Source organism: Pongo abelii, chromosome 11, assembly GCF_028885655.2.
Source record: "Pongo abelii isolate AG06213 chromosome 11, NHGRI_mPonAbe1-v2.0_pri, whole genome shotgun sequence".
Taxonomy (NCBI): Eukaryota; Metazoa; Chordata; class Mammalia; order Primates; family Hominidae; genus Pongo; species Pongo abelii.
In genome coordinates this window covers 76,070,395-76,081,481 of record NC_071996.2, presented here as the reverse complement: position 1 = coordinate 76,081,481, position 11,087 = coordinate 76,070,395, and the positions used below count along the sequence as shown (strand labels likewise).

The following is an 11,087-nucleotide window of genomic DNA, read 5'->3' as shown; positions in this document are numbered from 1 at the left end:
TTTCTCTAAAGGGTATTTTTGTTAAATAGTAGTTAATATAAGTGCACAGGATTAAGCTCCCTGCTATATAGCCAGGACTTAGAATTGTGCCCAGTATATAGTAGACATTCAACAATACCTGAATGAATTAATGAATGGAACTGACAGAAATAAGCCTTTGTAGAGGAAGGTTCTATAGAAGTTTTTGCCAATTTGGATTGATCACTGTGGGCAGTCATCAAATCTTGATGAAAATAGACAAGTGAGGTGCACTTAGTCTAGATATCTATCTGTACCAATATCAGATATGGTTTTCTCTTTCTACTTTTTAGTATGAGATTTTTTTAACATATAAAAAGTTAGAAGAAGAATTATAGTTCAAAAGATGGCAATCATATTTGCTTTGTACTTGATAGTAATCTACAAACATCTGACACTTTGCCTCTAAATACTTCAGCATTTATCTCTTAAGCATAAGAATACATGATGATAGATCTTTGACGAAAATTTAAGAAAACAAAATTAAAGAAAAGGATTGTTGAGGAATGACTGATACAATATATAAGAACTCTAAGTCACCAAATTTTGAGCCTAAGTGTATACAGCAAGGCTGAATGGTGGGATTCTGCTCACTGTTCCCAGTTTCCTACAAATGGAAATCCTAAGCTTCTGTGAAATGATCTTGTCTGATTCCCACCAAAGGCCTCTATCTTATCTGTCATTTAGGCTCATGTGAAGTGCTCTTATGCAACCTTTACTGCTCTGAGCCCTCAAAGCTTCCTTGTACCATGGCCCTCATTAGGATTTGAAGGAAATTTTCAGTCTCTGACTGCAATAGCTTCAAGTCCTAGTAAAGGACAGTCTGCTTATCAACTGTATTTATAACATAAGGTTTGCTCTAATGTTCTCTACTGGACATCGCTGCCAGTTACTTATAGCTAGGAAAGACCTTCTTTCCCACTGTTACAGGCTTAGAGCTTTCCCCTCTCTCTCTCTAAGCATTCTCTCTGAATGTGTATGTTCTATATTTTGCACGGAAAAGGAGTTCCCAGAGTGAGATCTCAGCTGAAATGGATGCTGTATGATGCTGAATAGAAATATTATCTTTCACATAATGAGCACCTCCATGCCCAAACTCCCCATTCCCCATCTCATTAGGGCAGCTAAGAGCCTTAGACTTTAACCATTGTTCTCCCTATGTTATTTGAGCTGCATCATATATATACATGTTCTCAACAACATGGATGTCAGCACAACAAATATGGGCTATATTTAATTTGGATTACTCTGTGTAGACTGGAGCTACTGTTTGCATTTTGACTCAGATGTTGAATAATTACATACCAATTCATTGAAGACCTATGTCCAAGGTTATTTTCTACTACCAATGGATTTGGAGAAATGTATGTTTCTCCATAGGATCCCTCCCTAACTTGTCTGGGAATTTATCTGGAAAATTAATGTGGGAAACAGTAGTAGCAAGGTTGAGGGAACAGGACTCCACTTTATTCCATAAACATTCACGGAGTGCTTTGCAGATGCTGCCGTCGGGAGCTCTGTATTACCAGCCATGGTCAACCCCACCATGTTCTTCCACATCTCTGTCGATGGTGAGTCCTTGGGCTGCATCTCTTTTGAGCTGTTTGCAGACAAGTTTCCAAAGACAGCAGAAAACTTTTGTGCTCTGAACACTGGAGAGAAAGGATTTGGTTACAAGGGTTCCTGCTTTCACAGAATTATCTCAGGGTTTATGCGTCAGGGTAGTGACTTCACACACCATAATGGCACTTGTGGCAAGTCAATCTACAGGGAGAAAGTTGATGATGACAACTTCATCCTGAAGCATACAGGTCCTGGCATATTGTCCATGGCAAATGCTGGACCCAACACAAATGGTTCCCAGTTTTTCATCTGCACTGCCAAGTCTGAGTGGTTGGATAGCAAGCATGTGGTCTTTGGCAAGGTGAAAGGAGGCATGAATATTGTGGAGGCCATGGAGCACTTTGGGTCCAGGCATGGCAAGACCAGCAAGAAGGTCACCATTCCTGACTTTGGACAACTCGAATAAGTTTAACTTGTGTTTTATCTTAACCACTGGACCATTCCTTCTGCAGCTCAGGAGAGCAGCCCTCCACCCCATCTGCTCGCAGTATTCTAGAATCTTTATGCTCTCGCTGCAGTTCCCTTTGGGTTCCATGTTTTCCTTGTTCCCTTCTTCCATGCCTAGCTAGATTGCAGAGTTAAGTTTATGATTATGAAATGAAAACTAAATAACAAACAAAAAATTCACTTCCAGGCACTACTGTAGGCACTGAAGATAGAAAGATGAATCTTTGTCCCCAAAACTCCATAGTTAGTAGAAGACACTAATTTCTTAAGTTGGTTTACTCCAAGTCATTAAGCTATTTATTCTACTTGAAGATGCAAGACATTATTAAATTAGTAAATTAATTACAATTTTACTATCTGGCAGCCCTTGGGTTAAATGTTTAGATGCATTATCGCCCTATCAGCATTCAAGTCCACAAAGACCTCAGACGCCAGAATCTAAACAGATACACTGTACTGTTTTCTACTTTCTTGCGTGATAAAAAAGAGACAATTTTGCCTGAAATAAACCCCGTGAATTTGAGGTCATGAAGCCTGTATTTATACCAATTGTCTCTTTCAAGTTGGGAACTCTCTACAAGGCAGTAAACTCTGCATTTCTCTTTCCACAAGTGTCAGATGAAGGTTGGGCAGTTGGTAATTTGGCCACATGATAGTGTGGGTTTGTGTGTGGATACGTGTGTGTCTATGTTTCAGTATGAATCACAGTGATTCTGGTTCTCTTAAAAAGCAAAAAGTAAGTGAATGACACAAGCACATTATTTATGTGGAATATTTATATCCACATATCCCATATAAGGGTAGATTTGGGTCAGACAAGGCTTTCTCTAGCTGTCCTGACTTTTTACTTCACGCTGTAACTTCCATGTTCCCACAGGCTATCAGTGGGAGGAACATGTGGAACACCACTCACCCACTGAGAAAAGTCCACCTGAGATGCTCATTTTATTGCAGGACATGAGTGTTCACTGAAGAACCCTTGTAGTTGGTCATGTCAGCTTCTAATTCTTATCATAAGGCTCTAAGACTAAGCCAAGAATCAAAATAATACAGCCGGTTTTAATTCATGGGACAACTAATGATTGGCTGAAATAAGATCCCATTTCCAGTGCCAAATGCTGCCAGGACAACACTAATTCCTAGCACAGTGCCTGCCACTTACTTAACATATAAATATGAGAAGGGGCTGGGGGTTGACTAGAAAGATCATCAACCTTGGGGCAGACAAATCAAAGTTCAAATCCTAACTTTCTTCTTAGTAGTGTATGACCTTAAACAAGTTATCTCATTTTGGTGACCCCAGCTGTGAGGTACTACTATGTTATTCTACTTTATCTATATTCCCCCAACATAATCCTGTCCCTCAATAAATACACTTTGATGGAAAAAATAGATGCTTACTACTGATTGATTGGTTGCCAATTCAATCAACAATCAATGATATTATGCCAGTTAATGGTACCTGTAAGAATTTTGGAAGCATCTTTATCATTTCCATATTTGTCCCTACTACTAATCTTATTTATAGTATCAAAATCTCTCTTAAGAAGCCAAGAAAAGTGAAAATATCAACCTGTTTTATACAATTTTTAAATGGATTCAGAGAAGCGATGTCACTTAGTCAAGTTGCTATAAAGTGATTAACCCTAGAGTGAATAATGAGTTTCTTATTCTGAATTAAAATCCTAGGCTCTCTCCTTAGTTCATACCAAGACGTTGCAGATTCTACTTTCACTTCCTGCTAACTCAAGTAACTTCAAGACATAGGATGTGAGAGGTGAAAAGGACCTCAGGTGAAACGACTGAGGTCTAGAGAGGATGAGTGACCTGGCTCAGGTCACAAGGGAGGTAAGGAAAGTAGTCAGAACTGGGTCCTACCTCCTAACTGACAGGCCAGGGGCCCTTCTGAAAACCCACATGATGAATACAGAGAAGGACCCCTTTGCCCTTCATGAGCAATAGAGTCCTATAGCCACAGTGAACAAGGCTTGAAAATGAAAGTAAATGGAAAGAAATGGAAAAGAAGCAACTCTTGGCCATCCCAACCTTTTGTTGTCAAATGAGCCTTTATAATCTCCCTGCTCAGTAGAGCTTTGATGGGGATAAGACAGACGCAGAAGCCCAGGGCAGCTCTACTTTACTGGCCAACAGTTACCATGAAAACTAAAGGAAAGAGTGGTCTGGCCATTTCCTGCAGTTTGTAAAATGCTCACCTCTTTCTTTCTCCAGGTTTCCTTGAATATCTCTTCTTTTTATCAGCAAAAGTTTGGTTCATGTTTGCCAACATTTATTAGGATAGTCAGTGGGTGGGGACAAAAAGCAATTCATCCGTCTTTGGCCTAGTTGCAGATAAACTTCTCTCAGTCTATGGCCTAGTTGCTGATAAATTTCCCTCAACCGTGATGACTATAGCAATATTATAATTAGCTATCATAGAGAGATTTACTCTACTCTCCACCATCCTACCCATGGGGTGTGACCAGCCTCAGGAGGGTCTTCAATCATCTTGTCTTCCTCCTGCCATGACATCTCCAGCCTCAGGCTAGACCAGCTGCCTGGAGATCTTGCCCCTTACGGCTCTGGACTAATCCCAAATACCTCATACCAATACCAGCCATTCGTGGCTCCTTCCTGCTACCCACCCCCTCAACACACACTTTAACCTGGGTCACCGGCAGATTATCCCTCAACAGACAGGTATTATCTAATCTAACACAAACCCTTCTCTCTTCCCAAGCTTTTCCACAGCACCCTTAGGAACTCACTGATCGGCAAACTCTCCTACACCTTCTTCCACTTCTAAATGTATCTTCCTATGAGATCCTGTCATTTACAACAACATGATGGAACTGGAGGACAGTATGTTAAGCAAAGTAAGCCAGGCACAGAAAGAAAAACTTCACATGTCCTCACTCATTCATGGGAGCTAAAACTTAAAACAATTGAACACAGGGAGAGAGAATGATGGTTACAGAGGCTGGGAAGTATAGAGGAGCAGGGGAGTGCAGATGGTTAATGAGTACAAAAATGTAGTTAGATAGAATGAATAAGGTCTAGGATTTGATAACTACAGTCAACAATAATTTATCCTACATTTTAAAATAGCTAAAAGAGTATAATTGGATTGTTTATAACACAAAGAAACAATAAATGCTTGAGGGATGGATACCCATTTATTCTGATGTGATTATTGTGCATTACATGCCTATATCAAAATATCTCATGTACCCCATAAATATATACACCTACTAAGTACCCATAAAATTTCAAAATAAAAAATTTAAAATAAAAATAAGTTTAAAAATAAATGTATCTTCCTGCCCAGGGAAGCCAGGCTGTCCTCTGAGGATTCTACTTCCAGCAGCCCTCTCAGCTAAAGACTGCCTCTCCTCTTCCCCAACCACCTAAAGGCTGGGAGAGGGGTAAATGCTCATTTGGTGCCCCCTTGTAACTTCTCAAATGTCTGACCTTCTCCTTCAAAAACCCCAGCTTTTTTGAAGACAATCACCAAACTATGCAGCCTCACAAGCCTCTCATTGCTGTGTGCTGGCTGACTCCTGTTTCATGGAGTCATGGGTGATGTCAGCTTATGACTCACTGCCTTTCTCTTACCATAAGCCCCATCATTGACTTTGGAGTCAACCAACATCCTGAGACTCAGCTCCTTGTCCTCCTTTGCTCCAATGACATTTTCCTCCAGCCCACCTTAGCCACTCACTCACATGGTCGTTGGTCTAGGTCTAGCAAAATATCATCTTCAAAATAGTGTTCCACTATTTTGCTAGACCTAGACTATGTGAAACCTAGACCCTGCCATTGCCAATAACTGCAGCCTTTGGCTCCCAGACACCACGTTCTCCTTATTCATCTCCCTGACCTCCTTGCTCATCTCCCTGACCTCTGAACATTGGTATTCCTCTTGTATTCTTGGCCTTTTCTCTCCTCTATCCACACACATTCCTGTAAAGATCTCATGCAGTCTCATGGCTTAATATGAGCTTCAAATTTTTATCTTCAGTCTAAAATAGAACTGAGCTAGAGCTCAGAACCCTGAATTCCGATCTCATATAGCCAACTGCTTATTCCACACCTCTGCTTTCAAGTCTAAAAGGAATCTCAACCCTGACATGAACAAAACCAAAACCTGATTTGAAACCAAATCTAACTACCCCTCAGTTTTCTCTACCTGAGTAAATATTTATTCCAACCTTCCAGTTGCTCAGGACAAGGTTCTTAGACTCTCCCTTGTCTACTCTCTGCCTCAAGTCCCACTTCCAGCCCATTGGCAAAAACTTCTTCTTCTTCCTTCACAACACTTCCAAATTCTGGCCAGATTCTCTTCTCCATCACCAGCACTACTAGCCAGGTGTAGGTCACTATCTGCTTTCACCTGGATTATTGCGAGAGCTTCCCAGCTGGCCTCCCTCCCTCGATCTTGTCCCTCTTCTGTCTCCTCTCAACACAGCAGGCATAGTGGTCCTTCTAGGAGTATGTCTCATCTCTGTTCCAAACCCCCCAGTGGCTTCTCATCTTACACAAGGTAAAAGCCAAATCTTTGCAATGACCTGCAAAGCCCTCCTCAAGCTGGCACATGCTCCATGCAGTCTGATCCCTTCCCCCCATCATGTCTCTGACCTCCTCTCCTACTACTCTTCCCTTGCAGAGAGTATGAGCCCTCTGAGATACCCAGGGCACCTCACTTTAGCCACAGGCCTACCTTGCATCTGTTGTCATTCTGCCTGGACTGCACTTCCTGAGATATCTGTATGTCAATTCCAGTCCCTTCCTTCCAATGTTTGCTCAAATATCCAGCCCAGGCTGGAGTGCAGTGGAGCGATCTCAGCTCACTGCAACCTCCACATCCCAGGTTCAAGCAATTCTCCTGCCTCAGCCTCCCAAGTAGCTGGGGTTACAGGTGCACGCTGCCTTGCCCGGCTAACTTTTTTTATATTTAGTAGAGATGGGTTTTCACCGTGTTGCCTAGGCTGGTCTCAAACTCCTGAGCTCAGGCAATCCGCCCACCTCGGCCTTCCAAACTGCTGTGATTACAGGCGTGAGCCACAGCACCCGACCATCTATTGTACATTTTATTCTATTTCCTGATTTATAAAGTCCATTTATCCAAATCTGCTTTCCAGAGCTTTATTTTTCTGAACCTTTATTTAAGGTTTATTTATATTTTTACTCTTTAGCTTTTTACTTTTATTTTTTAATATGCATATCCAGAGTTAGAAATTTTCTCTGAGGTCTGCAACCAAATCTAATGTTATTTGATATTATATGGAACCTGTCTTTTTTTATTTTTTTATTGTGGTAAGAACACTTAACATGAAATCTATGCTATTAACAAATTTTAAGTATACAATGTAATAATGCTAACCACAGGCACAATGTTGTACAGCAGATCTCTCAGTCTTGATCACCTTGCATAATGGCAGCTACACCCATTGAACAGCAACTCTCCATTTCTCCCTCTCCCCACTCCAACTCTTCTTAAACTCAACTAATCGCTTAGTGTACCCCCATACCCAAGCGGCTAAATGTTGCTGGAGAAAAATCACACAACCAAGGCTATCAGGACCCATTTCAAATTTATGACCAAAAATCTTCAGTGAGCACTCAACACTATCTGACAACTAAACTTCGCTAGTAAATTCATTAACCTACTCCCAAGATGACTATTACACACTTTCTCCTCAGTCCTCAAATCTCCAACATCTCCTCCCACTCAACTTCAGTCAAAGATTTTGTCGTATATTTCATGCAGAAATATAGATGCAATCATGTGAAAACCATTTCAACTTCCCACCTTCATTCCACAAGCTTATTCATATCTGTAGTCACATGCTCTGGTAAACTTGTGCCCTATTTCCCAGCTTGCTGTCCTTCTCATGAGCTGGGCTCCTGAAACAGTTTCTTCTTTTTTGTATCATCTATTCCTTCCTAAACCAAATCTTTAAGCACTAGCTCCTCCAGCAATTTTTTTATAAGTCTCTTCTCTGGCTACACTTTTTTCTTTAGTGATTCCAAAAGCCCCCATGTCTTCAAATATCATCCAAATGTTGATGATGCCCAAATTCATTTTACTAGTCCAGATCTCTTTACTGAGGTTTAGATTTGCATGTATAAATACGTCTTTATTACATCTCTGTATGTTTAATATGTGTCTTAAATTAACATGGCTGAAGCTGAGCTATTGATCTTCTCTATCAAAAAAAAATCATTCCTAAATTATTTTCCTATCCTAGAACCACCATACACCCAATTTCTCAGGTCAAAACCAGAGTCATCTCCTTGGATTTCTTTCTCTCAGCTCCACATTCAACCCACAGCAAGTCCTGTCAGCATGACCTTCAAAATTTATCCTGAATCCAGACTCTTCTCGTCATCTCCACTGCAAACTCTTCAGTCTACACCATCATCTTCTCTCCCTTGGACCACCAGAAGAGCAACAAACAAGAAAAATAAGTTAAATATATAGCGCGCTTCATAGTGATAAGAGCTAAGGAGAAAAAGTAAAGCAAGGAGTCAGGGTAGAAAGTGTTGGATTGAAGGGGTTGAAATTTGAGCCAGTGCAGCTATGGGCGTCTCAGGCTTTAAGGTGGGAATATGCCTGCTCATTCAAGCACCAGTAGAAGACACGTGTGGCTGGAGCAGTTAAAGGGTGGGAGGGGCAGGAGATGAGCTCAGAATGGTCATGAATGACAGGGGTGTGGGGCAGCCCCGTCGCCAGGACACACAGAGCCTGGTAGGTCACGGAAGGGACTTGGGCTTTCAGTTTGAGTGAGGTGGGGAGCCATTGAAAAGTTTTGAATGGAGAAATGGCTTACTTTCAACAGGAGCATTCTGCCGTGGTGTTGAGAATAGATTACAGACAGCAAAGGTGCAAGTGGGGGGTCAGTTGAAAATAATCTATTACAGAAAGTAATCTGGTAATTGCAGTATTGCTATAATGTATTCTACAGTAATCCAGGTGAGAAATGTGGCTTTGACCAAGATGGTGGCAGTGGGGTAGGGTGTAGTGAAAAGTGCCAGAATTTTGGAGATATACATATTAGTTCTTATATATATAATAGCTCTTATAACTATGATATATATATATATATACACACATACATAAACATAATCTTCAATTAAGGCTAGAAAGAGTTGCTGAAAGACCAAAAGTGGGTGTGAGAGTAAGAGAAGAGTCAACAACAATGTCTCCAGCATTTCTGGAGACCTTTTGTCTTCACTTCACTTATTCCTAATTAATAATTAGAATAATCCATGAGGAAGGCTGGCAGGCTATGGTCACAGTGGGTGATGGGGACCTGGATGGGGTCCTTGCAGGAAGTCTTGAGGTATGCTTGGACCCTGGCTTCTGGGACATGTCAGGAGAAGGGAGCGTTGGCTTTTCCATCATCAAGCCAAAGATGCCCCTCTTTGGGAGTATCTTTAGTCCCAAGAAGATGCCTCCTTGGAAGTCTGCTTCTCTCTCCAACCTGCATTCCTTTGATCAGTCAACTCAGGAGGTGGAGCTGGGCCTGGACTATGGAATTCCCACTATGAATCTAGAAAAGGTTCATAAAACAAACACAAACACAAAGCCAGAAGTTTGAAAATGGCCAGTGGATAGCAGAGACAGGGATTAGTGGAGGTGTGGACCGGAGAGAGGCCCAGTGCCTTCACAGGCAGAACTAGCAACTGGAGGAAGAGAACAGTCTCTTGCAGCTGAAAGTGGACATCCTGCTGGACATGTTTTCAGAGACCACTGCTAAATCCCTTTTAATGGAGAAGGAATTGGATGCATGGAAGAGTGTCAGCCAGAGGAGAAAATGAAGACCCTAAAGACATTCGTTAGAAGAGTAGGGAGAAAGCCACTGATCAGGGGAGTAGGATGTGGCTAAGCAGGGTTTTTTTATTTGTTTTGTTTTGGGTTTGGTTTTTTTTTTTTGAGGGGGGGTAGGAGTTGTTTGTTTTTTTAGCAGACTAGCGGATTAGGTCCTGGGAGACAGTATCATATAATGTAGCCAATAGGCACTGATACCCTTGGGTTGGCAATAAGATGGTGAAATTTAATGGAGGAAACCAGGACTCCAGGCCAGGGCAGTAACTAGGAAGTCACTCCAGATGCACTGCTAGGGATGCCATCCTGTAAAGAAAACCTCAGGGAGGTCTGGGGGTAATGATAAGCCTTGGGGTGCTCTCCACACATGTAAGCATGCAAATGTCCATGTCCCAGAATCACCATATTGGACAGACACCATTGGGAGAAGCAGCTGGAGCTCATCATCTCATCCCCTTTAGTGTTTGAGGCACGATGCCAGTTCAAAACAGCCCATATTAGGGCTGCTTGGATGAGTGGCTGTCTTGGTTCTTTGCCCCTCTGACCACTCTCTCCCTGTCCTTACAGAGTACTTGTTCCCCATATCCACAACCTCCTCGGCTTCCACTTCCCAACAGCATGCACCAAGCTTCCACTGCAACACTGTATTTTGGGCTACTTCCTGTTCACACTACTTCGTTTTCATTAAATGATTGATGTTAAAATTATTTTTAAGTCCATGAAAATGAAGTCTCGTGTTTCTTTCAGTCAGTTTCAGAATTTCTCTAGAAATGTCTTTCTTAGGAATGTCACTAGTCAATCCTCCAGTAGTAAGAAGGCCACCCTCTCTAAGGAAATAGCCATTAAAATCAGTGACTCTGGAGCATTTTGTTGAGCAATGCTATGTTTCTCCAACATTTGAATTGTTTTCATCAATTCCCATCTGAGTTCTTTTTAGCTTACATCAGTGATCTTTTAGGCTTCCCTGTGATCAAAGGAGAGGCTTCCCAACAAAATGCAAATCTTACTACCCAAGACACATGGCAGGGTGTGTGAGAAGAGAGTATGGAGAACCTGTTGAAGCACTGGAAGCCACTTTGTCACCTCTGCTCAGATAAATATACCTACAGAAGTCACTTCAGCAATTGGACCCTAAGCAGCCTCCAGTAGAAGCACAGCATTGCTCTGGAAT

General features: G+C 41.7%; 1 protein-coding gene and 1 pseudogene across 1 annotated transcript; both read left to right on the top strand.

Annotated features, from left to right (window-relative positions):
- The first annotated feature begins 1,549 nt into the window (after window positions 1–1,549).
- LOC100460994 (peptidyl-prolyl cis-trans isomerase A-like) lies at window positions 1,550–2,047 on the top strand. The gene has a single exon (XM_054549504.1). The coding sequence runs from the start codon at window positions 1,550–1,552 to the stop codon at window positions 2,045–2,047; it is 498 nt and encodes a 165-aa protein (XP_054405479.1).
- A 7,456-nt stretch (window positions 2,048–9,503) lies between these two features.
- On the top strand, window positions 9,504–9,909 carry LOC100451459 (protein chibby homolog 1-like; annotated as a pseudogene).
- Window positions 9,910–11,087: the final 1,178 nt, after the last annotated feature.